The 17,501-nt window shown below is 62.6% G+C and overlaps 1 protein-coding gene across 4 annotated transcripts; it reads left to right on the top strand.

Annotated features, from left to right (window-relative positions):
• Positions 1-2,250: 2,250 nt before the first annotated feature.
• LOC134553774 (signal transducer and activator of transcription 5B) lies at positions 2,251-17,488 on the top strand. Of its 4 annotated transcripts, none has more exons than XM_063403843.1 (19): positions 2,251-2,367; positions 11,857-11,994; positions 12,112-12,268; positions 12,351-12,440; positions 12,578-12,752; positions 12,828-12,958; positions 13,057-13,208; positions 13,280-13,435; positions 13,517-13,696; positions 13,829-13,916; positions 14,015-14,137; positions 14,279-14,371; positions 14,507-14,713; positions 14,878-14,972; positions 15,039-15,169; positions 15,816-15,986; positions 16,182-16,233; positions 16,448-16,555; positions 16,623-17,488. In XM_063403843.1, the coding sequence occupies exons 2-19, from the start codon at positions 11,867-11,869 to the stop codon at positions 16,747-16,749; spliced, it is 2,364 nt and encodes a 787-aa protein (XP_063259913.1). In that variant the 5' UTR covers positions 2,251-2,367; positions 11,857-11,866; the 3' UTR covers positions 16,750-17,488. The 4 variants fall into 4 exon arrangements, with proteins under 4 accessions (XP_063259913.1, XP_063259914.1, XP_063259915.1 ...); XM_063403844.1 differs by lacking the exon at positions 2,251-2,367 and adding an exon at positions 8,095-8,215; XM_063403845.1 differs by lacking the exon at positions 2,251-2,367 and adding an exon at positions 8,312-8,693 and having other exon boundaries at positions 15,816-15,971.
• Positions 17,489-17,501: the final 13 nt, after the last annotated feature.

Raw genomic sequence — 17,501 nt, 5'->3', positions numbered from 1 at the left:
GCAGATCCAGGGGGCCTCTCTATCGGTCACTGCTGCAGTCACTGTTATTCTGTTTTTTTCCTCTGGAAAGGAAGAGGAAAAGTAACATCTCCTGGGTAACATCCTCACCAGCCAGCTTGAAGTTTTCCTTGAGACCTGGTGAAAAAAAATTGGGATTGGACTGGATTGCATTTTATTGGATTCCATTTGCTCTTTCAGCATGGACCCCTCTCAACTTTCTCTCCCATCACTAATTTATTTTTCCTTTTTTCCCCCTTCATACCAGAAAGGGGAGGGAGAAAGGAGGGAAGTGAGAGGAAACAGGAGGGTGTTTCATGTACATCTTCAAGCTCTCCCAAGCACTTGTGCCTGTGCAGGTCTTTGGCACAGGGAGCGCTGTATCCCTGGAATCCTCCAGATACCCCTGGATCTGTGGTGCCCAGACAGAGCCCCAGCAGCCACAGACATTGTGTGTGACCTTGATTCTCTGGCCTGATCAGCCAGTGCCCTCCTGGCTGACTGTGCCAATGGGTTATGTGGGCCAGGGATTGTGAAAGCTGCGTGTCTGCGTGATGCAACACCCCAGAGCAAGAGCGTCCCGGCCAGGCAGGGTGGGCAGGCACGAGGGCCCTGCGCTGCGTTCGCCATCCCTTTTCTTTTGTCTCATTAAATACAGCCAGTGTCAGCTGCTGGCTTCACGTTGGGTGCCTGTTCCTGCTTGCCAGGGTCCCAGCCCACCTCTCTGTGAGGTCTGGAGTGCCCCAGGAGCACCGGGAAGCGCAGCCAGGGCTGTGCTGGCAGCAGCTCAGCAGCGATGTGTCAGCCTCTGTGCGTGAGATTCTCCCGAGCGGGTGAGCACAGGCAGCAAAACATTTGGTGGGAGCCGAGAGCTGTTGGGGCTGGAGTCACTCATTCAGTTGTTCTCCAGGGCTGCTGCAGGCACAGAGTGGGGCTGGCAAGTTGGAAAACACCATTTTGTGGCTGGCGTTTGCATGGAGCACATGCTGCCCAGCCCACAGGTATTTATCTCTTGGAAATGTGGAGCTGGATGAGGCAGTGAGGAACCCAAGCTGGAGCTGGAGCACTTTAGTACAAGAGCAATAGATAAAAGCAGTAGAGGGTTGGGAACCTGAGACTGTGCTCTGGCACAGTGGCCAAGTGATTTGCATTTTCTGGTGCATCAGCTCTCTGAGAGTGATCCTGGTGCAGCCTTGGCACAAGGAGAGATGAGCCCCTCCTTCCTGGATTCCCACCGGGGGAAGGGTCACCTGTGCTTCCACCAGCCCAGAGCAGGAGAGGGCCCTGCGTTTGCTGAATTTCCCTCCAGAGTTTTTTCAGGCCACAGAAGATGAGCTGGTAACGAAAGTGAAAGCCCAGGAGATCCCATGCGGGGGTGCGAGTGCTGGGGCAGAACGAGCACACCCAGTATTGCTTCCTGCCGCCGCCTCTGCCCATCACCGCACAGCAGCCGCACCCCGGGGTGCCCATCACCTGGGCCACCCCACTGCCCTGTGGTGCCAGTGCTGCCAGGAGGAGTCTGCTGTGGGTGGCAGCTGTGCAAGAGCTCCTTGGGATGATTTTCTTATGGCTGCTGTCAACTTTCCCTGTTGGAGCAACTGCAGAGGAGCTGGCAGTGCCTTGGGTCTCCTCACAGCTTGCAGGGGATGTGGCAGCTCGGGAGAAGGGGATGCAGTGCCTTGTCCCAGCAGGTGCCTGAGGCTGTGACAGCGCTGGGGTCTTGGCTGGCTGCAAAGTGCCAGCTCAGGCCTGTGGTGGGAACGGGCACCATGCAGCCACGGCTGCTGCACACAGAGGGCCTGGTGTCAGCACAGGGCAGCTCTGCAGCCACGTCTGTGGTCACCTGGTACTGATTCGGTCATTCCTGCTCCCAGAACCAAGGCTTGGTACTGCTTTGGGCTTCCCCGGTACTTACTGCCAAATTCTGGTGCTGGTTTGTGTCCCGCCAGAGCTGCTGGTGTTGATGCCTGAAGCTGTGTTGGATTCTGCCCGTACCTGGTGCTACTGCCACTACTCACGTATGACACCCTGTGCCATTACCTCGTGCTGGTGCTGGTACCGGTGGCGTTAACCTGTGCCAGTGCTCGGTACCATCACCCACGGTACATCACTGCACGATGCCATTATCCGGTGCCCGGTACCGGCACTGTTACCCGGTGCCCGATGCCCAGTGCCGTCACTCAGTGCCCGGTATCGCTCCCGTTACCCGCTGCCGTTCCCGGTGCTGGCGGGGGCCGGCGGGGGCGGAGCCGAGGGGGGGCGGGGCGGCGCGGGCCGGGCCGGGGCGCGGCGGGGGCAGAGCGGCGGCGGAGCCGAGCGCCGGGAGCCGCCGGAGCCGCGGGAGCAGCGGAGCCGCCGCCGCGGCCGCAGGTGGGGGCGGGCGCGGGGCCGCCATCGCGGCCGGGACCGGACCGGACTGAACCGGACCGGACCGGACCGGACCGGACCCCGTCCGCCTTCCGCAGTAGGGCCGGGCGGGGTGCGGCGGGGCCGGGGCTCGGTCCGCTCCTCTCCGCGCTGTGGGTGTTTCGTAACCCCGGGTGGGTGCAGCTGGGCCGGGCGCGGGGCTCGGCGGGGCCCGGCTGGGCCCGCGGGTTCCTGGGCGGGCGGAGGTGACGAGTACGGGCCGCTCCGAGGGGCGGCGGGTGCGTCCCGGGCCCGTCCTGGTGCCGCGGCGCATCCCGGGGCGGGGGCGCTCCTCGCCCGGCGGAGCGGGGCCGGTTCTCGCACGCGGGCCCCGCCGGAGCGGCGGGCGGCTCCGAGTCCCGGTCCCGGGCCGATGGGAGGATCCGGGACAAGGCGGGCGTCCCGTGCAGTGACGGGGGTGTCCCGGCGCAGGCAGCACGCCGGACCGGGATGGCGGCAGTGCGAGCCCCGTTGCTGTCGGCGGGACACGCGGCTCCGCGCCGCGGGGCGGGTGGGATCGTTCCCCGGCGGGAGCGGCGACACCGCGGGGACCGCAGCGCTCCGTGGCCTTTCACCCAGCTCGGCCGCGGCCGGTGACTGGGAGCCCGCGGGAACCGCGGCCACCTGTCCAGAGGGTTACGGAGCTGTCAGGGCTCCGTGCCCGGCCGGCCCCGGGCTGGTGCCAGGCCGACCCCGGGCAGCCCCTGCCGAGCGGCTCCGGGGCTCCAGGGCTCAGCTCGCCCCGGCTCTGCTGAGCGCGCCCGGAGCTGCGGTGGCAGCACCGGTGGGCCGGGGTTGTTGGCTCGTTCGATTCTCCGTGCGCCGTGCTGGGCACCCGTGGCTCGGGGCCGGGGACAGGCGGTGACCGGTTGGGTGACAGCGCCTGGGGTGCCTTGCGGAGGGGAGACAGGGCTGCGCTCCGGGGTGCTCCGCGTGGTTTGCCCACAGCAGGGACATGGCACACGGTGTCCCTGGGGCGCGGGGCGCTTGGTTAGAGCAGGACATTCCTGGTGTTGGCTGGCTCACTGTGCTGGCTGCCTGCGGCCAGCCCTCATCCCGGCAGTGCTCATGCCTCTGTCCAGAGCAGTGCGAGCCCCAGCAGTGGCATGCAAGGGGGCACTTAGTGCAGGCACAGTGAGAGCCTGACCACTGCCGTGGGCACCGGGAACCAGCTCTCCACGGAGGGAGCTCTCCCCTCTGCGTCCTGACTCCTGGCCCGGGTCCTCGTGTCATCAGGATTGCAGCCTGACCTGATGTGGTTCCAAGGTGCTGGATGTGAGGATGGAGACTGTCTCTCTGGGTTTTATAACAGTTCCTGGAGAGCTGCTCATCCCTGGGACCGGAGAGGGCTGGGTTGTGCCCTGCTGTGCTATGGGTGCCGCACGAGGAGGAGGAGGAGCTCTGGTGTGGGCTGAGAGGTGCCAACAGCCTGTGTGCGGGGACACGGGAGAGCTGGGCTGGGAGCAGGGCGTGACAGGTGGCTGTCACCCACTCTTGTGTTTTGTAGCATTTTGACAGGACCCTGCTTTGGCCCTGTTGTGCCCCTACAGTTGTCACTAGAGCCACCTCACCGGGTCTGCTGCACCTGCCTTGTGCCAAGGCCAGTGCTTTGGGGCAGGATTAGGGATGCTCTCACTGCAAAGGAAGCTGCAGTTGGGGATGCTTAACACAGGGCACACAGCCTCTGGAGGGACCTTCCCCTCTCGCTGCAGGGGAAGTGCTGACTCCAAAGTGACTGTGAAGGCTTTGCCATGGGGTTTCCCAGCTCTCTCTCGAGTGATACCAAAACTCAGATACCCTGCTTGCAAAAAATCCCTGCTCCCTGCACTCCTCTGTGTCGTGGGCGGCAAGCGGTGACTGTGTTGGGCCGAGTACAGTGAAGCAGCCCCATCAGCTGGGAAATTACTTTGTAGTTTGCAAGGAATGACTGTAAGCTGGGCTGCACTTGACAGGCTTCACAGCAGCCCTGGGGAGCTGGAGGGAGCCCAGGCACAGTGGGACGGCAGGTGGGGTGAATGGGGCCTCCCTGCCATCAGCATCCCCTGGGTCTGGAGGCCGCGTCCCTCTGCCTGCCCAGCTGCGGTGATTCCCAGTGTCCCACACATCATGAGTGCTGCCCTTGAAGCAGGGAAGCCAGGGCATGGCTAGGGTTAGGGTTAGGGCTAGGGTTAGGGTTAGAGTCCCCACCTTGCCAGGACGGGTCAGCACTCTGTGACCATGCAGGCAGCTCCAGCATGGGAGGCCGTGCTGGCTCAGGGGCTCCGGCACGCTCTGGGAGAAGTAGCCTCGACAGCTGTAATGTTTCTGTGGCATGCCTTTCCTTTCATGGGGTGTCTATTTTGCAACCCCCAAGTGTTTTGATCCCGGGAGGAAGGGGGCGGGGGTGTTTACCCTGGCACCGCATGGCTGGTGCAGGGATCCAAGTGGTGCTGGGCATGCCTGAATTTCACATGCAGCAACAGTTCTAGCAACATCTGCTGGCTGATAAAAGGTAGGCTGCTGCACGCCGCTGCTCCTGCCGCGTTGGGAAACGTCGAGGGGGAGGCACACTGTGAACACGGCTTCCTGGCTGATAGGGCTGAGCTGACTTGCTGATAAAGCAGAATCCACCCATCTGGCTGCACCAGAGGGGCCAGAAACACAGGCTGCTCACAGGCGCTTCATGCCCAGTGCTTCCCTGAGTCCTGGGTCCTGCTTCAGGAATGAATCAGGAACGAATCAGTTCCTAGCAGGAATGATGTGTTGCCGGGCTGGGACAGCCACAGCGGCATAGCTGAACCACAGCACAGTCACAACCCATTCCTGGTTCAAACAGTCACTGGTGAGTTTTGCAATCTCCACTTTCAGTGTAACTTTGTGTTATGAGCTGGTTTACAGCACAGCTATGCTGGGGAGGGAACTGGGGAAAAGGCTGGTGCTGGAGAGTCCCTGCCTCAAAGAGCCAGAGCAGCGTCCACCCAGCTCTGCCCACCACGAGCTGGGCGCTCATTCTGTCTGGCCTCTCATCCCCATCACTCAATGGCAAAGCTTTTAGCAGAGGAAGAGGCCACTCTTGCTGGCAGTTCTGAGCCCTTGCACCAGCTGAAACCTCTGTAAAATGATCTTTGTCCTCTCTGGTGTGAACACCCGACCCTGCTGCTGTTGGGCTGTGGGCCCAGGGGTGCAGCTTCTCTGGCCCTGCTTGTGGAGATGCTGTGGTGAGGGTTATGGTGCAGCTCAGGGGCAGGGGCTCTGCTGCTGCTTCAGGGGCTGCATCCCAGTGCTAGGAAAGCCAAAACCCTCCTGGAACATGTTTGTGTGTGTGTGGATGTGTGCTGTGCTTCACCTCTCTCTGAGTTTGCAAATTTTGTTGCACAAACCACTGGTGTTTTAGTTGTTTTATATGTCTGACTAGTCCTCTTTCCTGCCAGCATCCCTGGATATCTGTGTATCCCCTCTTCCAAAGGCAAGGCTTTACTCCTCTCCATCCTGCTCCACTGACGTGGTGTGAGAGTCTCTCTGTGTGCAGAGCTGCTGCAGCTGCTGGGGATGAACTCTGGGAGTGCACTGGGGGCATGCAGGAGCTGCTCTGGTGCCCCTCTGGCTCTCCCTGCTCACCAGACATCCAAAAGCCTGTGCTGTGCCAGCCGGGCTGGCCCTGCAGGACAGCCATGACAAGGCTGAGGAGGCTCCTGCCCCATGTCCCCAGCCCCCAGGAGAGCTGGAGCATGGCATCGATCTGAGGGCACGGATGCAGCCAGAGCAGTGCTGTTCGTGCCTGTGCTGCCCACATCTTCCCCAGCCCACCTGGGTGCTGCCCAGCAAATCCACTCCGGCTGTGGCAGGATTAGTGCTGTTGTGTGCGCTCGCTGGAGCATGGCAGAGAAAATGAAATTGTGTCTCCAGACCCCAATCGGGACTAATTCGATGCTGAAATGAGCTTAATCCTCAGGTCCTTCGCCCAGCCTGTCCCTCTTGGGCTGGTGCAGGTCTGAGCAGGGATTAGCACCGAGCCAGGAGCTGTGATGGATTTGGCCTCAGTGCAGGAGGCTGGCACAGAACCTGGGGGACCCCAGGGCTGTGCCCTCAGCGTGGCATTACAGGGACTTGGTCATTATTAGCATGGAGGGAAAATTCCTTCCTTGAGTGTCCTGGCACAGGGCAGCTGCACATCCCTGCCCAGGCAAGGGCCAGAGTCTGCCCAAGCTGGGATGCTGCAAGTGGTCAATGGCTTTGTGCCTGCCCTGGGATTCCCCTACCAAGCCAGGGGAAGCTCCAGAACCCTGAGCTGGCAACTCCCTGCTGTGCCAGCCCCAAAGCTGGTTAATTCTGCTGCTTGGCCCCAGGGAGCCAGGAGTAATTAAAGCTCTGCCCAGCCTCACTAATCCTGTCTGGGGGTTTATGGTGGGGGCAGCACCAGTGCTGGCAGGGACTGGGCTCCCCACAGCAGATGTCCTGCAGGAGCCACACTGGACTGGACTGGACTGGACTGGTGTCCATGGGCATGGCTGGGCTCTGCTGATGTGGCTGCACCATGTGTGCTGCCACCAGTGCTGGTCCTGCTGCATGCTCAGTGTCTGAAGGAATCCCACTGGTGCCAGGCCAGCGCCAGTATCTGGCTGTGGCTGCCCCAGAGGGGATCTTGGTGCACTGAGGTTTTCTCGAGGTTCTAGCCATTGGATCCAAGGGACTTTGCTGGGATTTTGCTGGGTATTTTGGTGGTTTTGGTTTGACGCAGGTTTCTGGGCCTCTCTGATTGGAAGAAATCTGCAGTGAGGAGGAAGACCTTTCCCAAGGGTGGCAAGTGCTGGCAGGCAGAGAGTGGTGTGAGATGAGCTGTGGGCAGCCCCCAGCACTGATGCCCCTGGCACCAGTCCCCAGCTGGGGCATCTCTGCCTGTGTGGGGCTACTTCCCCTCTGGGCAGCACCAGGTCATGCATGCGGTTTCCTTGTTAACGGTGTGAATTCTCTGCTTTTGGCTCCCAGAGTTGCTGGGACACCTGGACAGTCTTGGTGCTACAAGTTCCAGCTCTGCCTCCTGGCTGTGGGGCCTGTCGCCTCTGCTCTTTTTGGGGGCACGTTGGATTACCAGAGCCAGCCATGCCTCTTTCATGAGTGTCATGGTACCTGGCCCCAGATGTTTCCAGCGTGGGCTGAGCGGTTCAGCTGCCTCCTCCCTGATGCCACCAGGGCGAAGCCATCAGTTGCTGCCACTTTCCGTGGGAGACAAACAAACCCCATCAAAGCACCGAGCTTCTAGAAGGAGCTCGCTCCCATGCCGGTGGGCGCTGCCGCCTCCCAGCCGGAGCTGGAAACCACAGGCCGGTGTAAAACACGCGAGCAGCCCCTGGCCCTGTGTGCCAGCTCCACAGCGTGCCGGTGCCGCAGCTCTGAGCAGGGCCGGGGGCTGCTCACCGGCACCGGGGTTAGGCTTAGGCTTAGGCTCTGCTCCAGGGCCGTGTGCTGGGGACTCTGAGTGAAGCTGGGGGTGCAGGTGAGGGCATCCCATCTCCCCCCATGCCGAACTCCTGCATGGTCCCTGGGGTCCCATCCCTGGTTCTCAGCCAGCCTCAGGGGCTCAGTGCCACTGACCTGCTGAGGACAGAGCTGTGCCGGCCCCGCAGGCAGCCGTGGCAGAGGTGGCTGCCAGCAGCCGGGGCAGGCTGTCCCGCGCAGGCAGCTGACATTTTGGAAGGAAATAGCTGGTCTCTGCTCCTTCCTGTAGTGCGCAGCCAGCGAAAACGGGAGCCCGGCCGTGCCGGCTGCGCCCGCCCAGAGCCGCAGCCGGGCTGTCCCGGGGCCGCACGGCGGAGCAGAGCGGGGCCTGAGCGCGGTGAGTGCGGCCGCAGCACCGGACACCGCACACCGGGCTCCGGCGGGGCCCTGGCGGCGCTGGAGCGGGCACGGGGCCGCTGTGGGCGGAGGGGTGGCTGTCTGTGCTGCGGTAACCGGAGCCCTCCGCCGTGCCGAGGCTGTCACCTCCCCGGGGGCCGGATCTTGCCCTGCAGGGCTCTCGTTCGGGGCCGCCCGCCTCGGCGGGCTGCAGGACACCTTTCCCCTGGGCCTGCCGCGGGCACGGGCAGCGCTGGCCGGGGCAGCACCGGAGCCCCTCGGCGGCCCCAGGGTAGAGTCCGGCCCTGCGGCCACAAGCGGGGCCGGCTCTGACCTGGAAGCGATCGCGGGTTCCCGGAGGTGCCGAGAAACCACGTGTCCGTGTTTACTGCGGCGGGAGGCGCGGCGGGCGCAGGGCCGCTGCCGCCGGAGCCGGCAGGACACCGCTCCGGAGAGCCCCGGGCCGGGAGAGCACCAGGGCAGTGCGGGAGCGGCCGCGGCGGAGGGACCGCGCGGGTCGAGGGAGTGGGGCGGGGGGGTACAGCCAGAGCCCTTTGCTGTGGTCCCCCCAGGCCTTTGTCTAGCCCTTGGCCCCTGCCTGGCCCTTCACGGCGTGGCTCTGGGCAAGTGGCTGCTGTCGGGGGCTGTGCCAGCACCGGGGCACGGGTGTCCTGCTCGCGAGGAGCTCTTGGGGCTGGCTCTGTGCGAGGAGCATCCCGCAGTGAGCATCCCGAGCGGAGCGTGCTCCGGCCCCGGGCAGGCTGCTGTCTGTCTTTGGGTTTTGCCGTGCCCGTGGCACGTGGGAAGCTGCTACTGCCGCCCTCATCCTGTGAGGCATTTCCCTCCTTTTGTCTGCCCACGGATGTGCTCTGGCTCTCCTGCAGTCTCTTGGGACTTGCTGGTGCCTACTGCCACTGTGCCTGCGACTCTTTTGCACGGTGGTCGTGTCAGTCCCCTGGTTGCCCCCAGCCCCAGCAGAGCTGCCACCTTCCCCATCTTCCCCTCTCCTCGCTGGTGCCTCTGGCCTTCTGAGCACCCTTTTTGAGTGGGGTTCTCCTGTTTTGCATTGGGTTTGGCAGTGCTTCCCCATCAGCAGCGGGCAGTGAGGCTGTTAAGAGGCAGAAATTACAACTGCTGGCATCTCCCTCTCTCTGCCCGTTCCGTGTGGCGCTGGGGTCCCTCCCCACAGCTCTGGGGGCTGTGTCCTCAGCAGGTCCTCCCCGGCAGGCTGGGCAGTGCCCGCTCCACGGGCAGTGAGTCTCCGGTGCGCGCGTCGCTGTGGTCGAGTGCCGCTGGTTAACCGAGCCGCAGTGACGGGTGGGTTCCAGCTCGCTGCCGGCGAGTAAATGCAAAGTAGCCTAAACCACTACAATTATCTGCCTGCTGCAGTTGTTGGAGCGCGCTGGGGCTGGTGGCTGCCGTGCGTGGCTGACCCATGGCAGTGCTTGAGGCTGCTGTGGCCCTGCTGGGGCTGGTGGGCTGGAGGTGGCATGGGGGTGGGTGAATGTCTCTGGACGTGGGGGTGAATCCATCCCTCAGGCAGCTGGTGGTGCCAAGGAGGAGTGTGATGCTGGAAAGTGATTCAGGCATGGTCCAAGGCAGGGCAGTGGCTGCCAGCTGCAGCCAGGTGCAGGAGGCAGGGCTGTCTGGAAAGGCTGGCAGTGGCAAATCCAGCTGCACAGTGGGACCATGGTGCTGCAGTTTATGCTGAAACAGAGTTGCTGCCCCAGCCGTGCTGCGTCTCAGGGCCAAAAGTCTGCCCACCAGGGCAGGTGGCACTGTTTGCTTGTGCTGGGGTGGTCAGGGTACCCTGCAGCCCACAGGGAGTTTTGGTTTGTCCACGGGTGAGACACAGAGACAAAAATGAGACAGATTTCCCCCAGGAGAAATTGCATATCCTGCTGTATTGACAGTGTGTGTGGAGGTTGTGCTCAAGCCTGCTGCAAAGGGTGTTTTGGGGCACACACCAGGTGACCTCTGCCACCATTAGCCACTGCATGGTCCCTTGTAGAGGCAGATGTGACACTGGTGCTCCTGCTCCTGGGCTGGCACTGGCCAAATGCAGAGCCTGCCAGCTCACCACAGAGCAGCCAGAGACTCGTTGCTTAACAACATGCTGGAGTGGAGTGGGAAATGTTTTGTCACTGTGAGATGGGAAGAGATCACCATTTTATCAACAGTGCAGGGCAGCGTCTGTTTGCTCTGTGTCCGTGCAGATGTCCCCACAATACTGGGGACTTCGGTCACTTTGTGGTGCAGTGGCACTGGCATGGCTGTTCTTGGCTCTGCCCCTTATCAAGTGTCCACAGTTTCCAACAGCAGCATGTCCTGCTGTCGGCCATCCCACCTTCTTTTTCCTCCTTGCCGGCGTTCTTCTGCCTCCCCAGGCCCCTCCTTGCCAGCAGCATTTCCAGCTTGGTGATTTCTGTGAATGTGGAAACGTTCCTCCCTTTTTATAGGGGAAAAATTCATTTTTAGCCAACTCTGGGTTATTGTTCCTCTTCCTGCTCAGGGGCGGGTGTGCCTGGCTCGGGGGCTCCAGCTGTGGCTGCTCTGCTTGGACCCGCTGCCACTGTCCCCCAGCATGTGCCCCTGACCATATGACAGCACCAGCTCTTTTGGAGCCCTGTGGGTCACTGGGTATTTCTGAGGCTGAACAAAATGCTGTGGGAAGAGGGGGAAGCACAGCCCCCACTGGCTCAATCCCTCTGCTTGTCACCACCCAGTGCAGTGATCAGGTCCTGGCCTGGTCACCCGGCCTTGGGACATGTCCAAGGCCTTGCACCCCTGCCTGGCCCCTCTGTGTGGTGCCAAATCCCAGGTGGTTTTTGTGTGAGTGTATCTAAATGCTGTTTGCTGCTGTCGCCTCACTCAGGAGAGTGAGCCCTCACGCTGAGCCCCCCAGGCTCTCCTGTGTGACTCACCATCGTATCACCCTCACATACTCAACTGCAGGTTGTTTCTTCAGCCCCCTCAAGCCACAGGTGACCCACTGGATTTTCACAGAGGTGCTGTCACCACCATCTCATCCCTGCCTGCCCCCGGGGGAGCTGAGGCTGTGGGCTGGGTGGAATCCCTGCATGGAGCCAGAGCTGCCCCCAAAACTGCCTTGGGAAGGTCCATGCGTCTCCACCAGGACATGGGGCACACGGTGTCCCTGGCACTGGGGACTCATCAGGGACTGTGGTGCCACGTGGGCTCTTGGCACTGGGGCTGCTCTGCCTGCTGGCACTGCCAGGGTGTGGGCAGGAGCGGGGTGAGCGCAGGGGGGGCCTCTGCTCTGCGTCACTCTGGATTTCTGGCCAGCCCTTCCTCCCCCTGGCCTGTTTCCTCATTCGCGTGGCCAGCGATGGCTGCGATCCCGTGGTGCAGCGAGGGGAAATGAGAACCATGTGGAGAGGCCGTGCAGAGGCGCGTCCCTGGCCCTGGGCACCCCCAGGGCTGTTCTTAGAAAAAGGGGGTGACTCAGAGCCAGGGTCCCCTGCCCCCGCATGTCCTTTCTTTCAGCAGCTGGAGACGGCGCTGGCAGCACCAGAGACTCTGGACACTGCTGCAGAGGGTGTGGGGACAGCCAGGGCCAGACCCCTGACAGCACAGTGCCTGCCTGTCTCCGCTGGTGCCCTTACAGTGCATCTCCTGCAGGTGCTGAAGCATGGCGGTGTGGATCCAGGCCCAGCAGCTCCAGGGCGAGGCCCTGCGGCAGATGCAGGCGCTCTACGGGCAGCACTTCCCCATCGAGGTGCGGCACTACCTGTCCCAGTGGATCGAGAGCCAGGCGTGGTAGGTCAGGGGGTCCCGTTCCTGAGGGGTGCTGGGCTTGGCAGTGCCTGCCCCGGGGGTACAGGTGGGTGCTCCCCACTGCCAGGCTGCCCTGACACCGCTCTGCTCCGCACACAGGGACTCCATCGACCTTGACAACCCCCAGGAGAATGTGAAGGCGACACAGCTTCTGGAGGGGCTGATCCAGGAGCTGCAGAAGAAGGCAGACCACCAAGTGGGTGAGGACGGCTTCCTGCTGAAGATCAAGCTGGGGCACTACGCCACGCAGCTGCAGGCGAGTGGGGGGCTGTGGGCAGGGGTGCAAGGCCAGGGGGGTGCCTGCCCCGTGCCTGGCTCAGGCAGTGCTCTCCCCACAGAACACGTACGACCGCTGCCCCATGGAGTTGGTGCGCTGCATCCGGCACATCCTCTACCACGAGCAGCGGCTGGTGCGGGAGGCAAACAATGTGAGTGTGGGGAGGGAGAGGGCTCAGCAGGGCCGGGGGGATGCTCAGGGGTGCTCCCAAGGTCATGGGAGCAGCTCTGAGGTGGGGAATGGGGAGGGTCCCCTCACTGTGCTGAGCACATCCTGTGCCCCATGCAGAGCCCGTCCCCATCCGGCTCCCTGGTGGACGCCATGTCCCAGAAGCACCTGCAGATCAACCAGACCTTCGAGGAGCTGCGGCTTATCACGCAGGACTCGGAGAATGAGCTCAAAAAGCTGCAGCAGACACAGGAATACTTCATCATCCAGTACCAGGAGAACATGCGGCTCCAAGGTGGGTGGGGGTCTGAGGGGCCATGGGTCTGGGGTGCTGGCAGGGCCAGCCCTAACACAGTGCCCTGTCCCCCAGCCCAGTTCTCCCAGCTCTCCCAGCTGGGCCCCCAGGAGCGCATGTCACGGGAGACGACGCTGCAGCAGAAGAAGGCATCTCTGGAGGCCTGGCTGCACCGTGAGGCCCAGACACTACAGCAGTACCGCGTGGTGAGTGGTGCCACTTGCCTCCCCACAATGCTGTCCCTGTGATGCCCTGTCCCCGTGATGCCCTGTCCCTGCACCCCTGATGTTGTCCCATCTCGCAGGACCTGGCTGAGAAGCACCAGAAGACGCTGCAGCTGCTGCGCAAGCAGCAAACAACCATCCTGGATGATGAGCTGATCCAGTGGAAGCGTCGGCAGCAGCTGGCAGGGAATGGGGGCCCACCCGAGGGCACCTTGGATGTGCTGCAGACCTGGTGAGTGCCTGGTGGGGTGGGGTGGGACGGGGTGCTGAGCCCCAGTGTGTGCTGAGCCCTGCTCCCCCCAGGTGTGAGAAGCTGGCAGAGATCATCTGGCAGAACCGGCAGCAGATCCGCCGTGCCGAGCACTTGTGCCAGCAGCTGCCAATCCCAGGCCCAGTGGAGGAGATGCTGTCAGAGCTCAACGGCACCATCACCGACATCATCTCTGCCCTGGTCACCAGGTACGAGTTGGGCCCAGCTGGGTGGGGGGCCAGGCTGGCCCTGCCCCCTTCCCAGCCCTCCTGATCCCCCTGCCCCCCCAGCACCTTCATCATCGAGAAGCAGCCTCCCCAAGTGCTGAAGACACAGACCAAGTTTGCAGCCACCGTGCGGCTCCTGGTGGGGGGGAAGCTGAATGTGCACATGAACCCTCCCCAAGTGAAGGCCACCATCATCAGTGAGCAGCAAGCCAAGGCCCTGCTGAAGAATGAGAGCACCCGCAAGTAATGCCGGGGACTGGGGGTGTGGCTGGGGCTGCCAAGGCAGTGGGAACAGGGCATGGAGGGGGGTGAGGGCTGCACTTTGCACAGCTCCCAGTCCTGGTGGTCCCCTGACTCCGTGTGTTCCCGTGGCAGTGAGAGCAGCGGGGAGATCCTCAACAACTGCTGCGTGATGGAATATCACCAGGCCACAGGGACACTCAGCGCACACTTCCGCAACATGGTGAGTGCCCCTGGTTCCCCGTCCTGTCCCCTTGTGTCCCTCTGTGGTCACCCTGTGTCCCCATCTATCCCTCCACGCTCACCCCGGTGTCCCTGCAGTCCCTGAAGCGGATCAAGCGCTCGGATCGGCGCGGGGCTGAGTCAGTGACAGAGGAGAAATTCACCATCCTCTTTGAGTCGCAGTTCAGTGTCGGTGGGAATGAGCTGGTCTTCCAGGTGAAGGTAAAGCCCTTCTGCAGGCCCTAGGCAAGCCATGGGCACTGTGCCCCACAGGAGTGGGGCTGGGCTGGGGCCAAAGAGGTGCCCGTGGGTGAAGCTCCCTTGGTGCCCCACAGCCCATTCTGGTCTCCTTCCTCTCGGCAGACGCTGTCCCTGCCTGTGGTGGTGATTGTGCATGGGAGCCAGGACAACAATGCCACGGCCACCGTGCTTTGGGACAATGCCTTTGCTGAGCCCGTGAGTGCCAGTGTCATGGGGGTAGGACAGGCCTCATCTGCCCTGAGTGGCTGCGGGAGTAGGGCTCAGCCTCCTGGTGGGACATTCCTGGGGGCACCAGGCAGAGCTGGTGCTGACCATGCTCTCTGCCCCCAGGGCCGTGTGCCCTTCGCTGTGCCCGACAAGGTGCAGTGGCCGCAGCTCTGCGAGGCACTCAACATGAAGTTCAAGGCAGAGGTGCAGAGCAGCCGTGGGCTGACCAAGGAGAACCTGGTGTTCCTGGCACAAAAGCTCTTCAACAGCACCAGCTCCCACCTGGAGGACTACAGCAGCACCACAGTGTCCTGGTCCCAGTTCAACCGGGTAAGTGGCCTGGGCTCTGTCCAGAGCCCCCTAAGTGCTCGTGCTGATGGGGCTGGAGGGGATACACCCCCCTGGGGGTCCCTGAGTCTCTGCAGTGTCTGTGCTGTGTAACAGAGGCTCAGAGGCTGGTGACAGGAGTGCTCATTTTCTGGGGCTTTCAACAGGAAAACCTGCCTGGGAGGAATTACACCTTCTGGCAGTGGTTTGACGGGGTCATGGAGGTGCTGAAGAAGCATTTGAAGCCTCACTGGAATGACGGGTAAGAGCCGCCCTGCCCTGTGCTGCCTGGCCCGAGCCCCAAGCCCTGACGCCCTACTCTGCCTAGGGCCATCCTGGGCTTCGTCAACAAGCAGCAGGCGCACGACCTGCTCATCAACAAGCCCGACGGGACCTTCCTCCTGCGCTTCAGCGACTCCGAGATCGGTGGCATCACCATCGCCTGGAAGTTCGACTCCTGTGAGTGTGTGCCCGGCGCTGGCATCCCTGGGCTGAGTGTCCCTGGCCCCAGCCAGGCCACCTCGTGCCCGTGGGGTACTGGCACTGCCACGGCAGGCATGCTGGAGCCATCCTCAGCAAAGAAGGGAGCGCCAGAGCTTCCAGAATGCCTTGGCTGTCCTGTGGGGAGCGGTGCTGCCCTCACTCACTGCAGCCCTGGCTGTGTCAGGCCTCAATGCTGGCAGCAGCAGGGAGGAGGGACCAGGCTGAACCCTCCAACCCAGCCCTGGGGACTGTACGAAACCCTGTGGTGCTCCACAGGGCAGGGGTTGTCAGGGGTGGCCTGACGCCATGCAGGAGTCTGTTGCCATTCACAGGAGTGCCCTTTGGAGGGTCACATGGCTGAGAAGCACCACAGAGCCCCATGGAGCCCCTTGGTTGGGGAACCAGCCCCCCATGTGTCAGGATGAGGCCAAACCTGCCTTGGCTTCGCTGTGCCTCCTATCTTACCCCATTTTCTGGCAGCCTGTGCTTTCTTCTCAGTTGTTGTTGGGGGAGGGGTGCAGTGTGGGACGTGCTGTTTGCTGCTTGATGTGACCTCGCAGAGCATGGCCAGGAGCTTCTGCAAACTCTGGGAATCACCATGATCCTCACACTTGTCTTGCAGCTGAGAGGATGTTCTGGAACCTGATGCCTTTCACCACCAGGGACTTCTCCATCCGCTCCTTGGCTGACCGCCTCGGGGATCTCAGTTACCTCATCTACGTGTTCCCCGACCGGCCCAAGGACGAGGTGTTCTCCAAGTATTACACGCCGGTTCTCTGTGAGTCCACGCCAGGTAGCGCTGTCCCTTCACCCCACGTGTGTCCCCTCCTTTGTGCATCCAGCCAGGATGGAGCTGATGTTCTCAGCATCCCTCTGGCCCAGGGCCCCACAGGGGTTCTGCATCTGGCCACGTGTGAGCCCCCAGCACTGCCTGGGGTCGTGGCGTGTGCTGGAGCTTGGGGCCTCAGTGCTGCTTCCTTCTCTCTAGCTAAAGCTGTGGATGGATACGTGAAGCCACAGATCAAGCAAGTGGTGCCAGAGTAAGTGTGACCCCGAAGGCAGAGCCTGGGCAGTGGTTGCCATGGTTTCCCAGTGTGGAATTGGCTGGGTTGGGCAGCAGCCCAGTGCACTGAGGAGCTCAGGTCCACCACCAATGGCCACATTGGTGCTGAGCCTTGTGAGACACGTTGGCAGCCTCACCCGTGGGGCACCCATCCTGTCCCGTGCCAGTGCTCATCACACCCATCCCCCCAGGTTTGTCAATGCATCAGGAGATTCTGCCCCTGGAGGGGCCACCTACATGGACCAGGCACCCTCGCCTGCCGTGTGCTCCCAGCCTCCTTACAACATGTACACCCAGAAGTAAGTGTCACACCCCTATCCCTGTACTGCTGCAGCTGGTCCTCCCCTCACCGCCTGCCTCCCACAGCCCCGACCCTGTGCTGGACCCCGAGGGTGATTTTGACCTGGAAGACACGATGGACGTGGCGAGGCACGTGGAGGAGCTGCTGCGGCGCCCCGTGGACAGTCAGTGGATCCCCCACGCCCAGTCGTGACAGGCAGGCGCCTGCTCCCTTGCCCCTGGCCCCGGCGCCGCGGGGACTGTGCTGTGTTCGTGTCTCTGTGCCAGGGGACAGCGGGTGGGCCCTGCCCCCAGGATTTGCTCTGTGCTGCCCCGAAACACAGGCTGGCGTCCAGCTCTTCGGTGTTTATGCCCTTGTATAAACGGCAGCGGATTTGTCGCATGGTTTTCCTGTATGTTCCTTTCAAGAGGCCCAGCTTCGGCTTTCCGCTTCTGCCAGCGCTGGCCCCGCAGCCCCCCCCATCCCCCCGTGGAGCTGCTGGGGCAGGGGCCACCAGCCCGGCCTCAGGTTCGCTTTCGCAGTCGTCACTAAGAATGTACATGTCGCCTTCTTGTTCCCCCCGCCGCTCCGTTCCCAGGGGTGCGTGAGGGCAGAGGGCAGAGGAGGGGTTCTGCCAGGGCTCCCCTAGCCCGTGCTGGTGCTCTGCTCCACAGTGGCAGGGTCCCTGGGCTTCATCTTCTCCTCTGCCCCCAAGGATGCAGGAGCCCCTCCGGCTCCCGGCCTCAGTGTCCCCTCTGGAGCCGGTGCAGCAGGAGCGTGGCAGGGTGCGAGGGCACCCAGCGAGGGCAGTCGGGTGGGCAGGGGGTCGGGGGAAGTGGAGCCCTGTGCCCCCTGCCTCTCCCCTCGCCTGGGCGGGAAACTCTGGGGTCCTGGCCATGTTATTTTTCTATCACAGAGTAAATAAAGCACGGAATATTTTTGTAACACAAAAGCTCTGGGTGCCA

Source organism: Prinia subflava, chromosome 8 (assembly GCF_021018805.1).
Source record: "Prinia subflava isolate CZ2003 ecotype Zambia chromosome 8, Cam_Psub_1.2, whole genome shotgun sequence".
In the NCBI taxonomy this organism is placed as follows: domain Eukaryota; kingdom Metazoa; phylum Chordata; class Aves; order Passeriformes; family Cisticolidae; genus Prinia; species Prinia subflava.
The sequence above is the reverse complement of the archived record's forward strand: the minus strand, read 5'-3'. Positions and strand labels throughout refer to the sequence as shown.

Bases quoted from the DNA above. Each gene is read 5' to 3' on its own strand.
- LOC134553774 (XM_063403843.1), top strand. From the start codon at position 11,867: ATGGCGGTGTGGATCCAGGCCCAGCAGCTCCAGGGCGAGGCCCTGCGG. The intron at 14,138-14,278 runs GTAAAGCCCTTC...TCCTCTCGGCAG, and splicing joins AGCTGGTCTTCCAGGTGAAG to ACGCTGTCCCTGCCTGTGGT. The intron at 14,714-14,877 runs GTAAGTGGCCTG...GGCTTTCAACAG, and splicing joins CCTGGTCCCAGTTCAACCGG to GAAAACCTGCCTGGGAGGAA.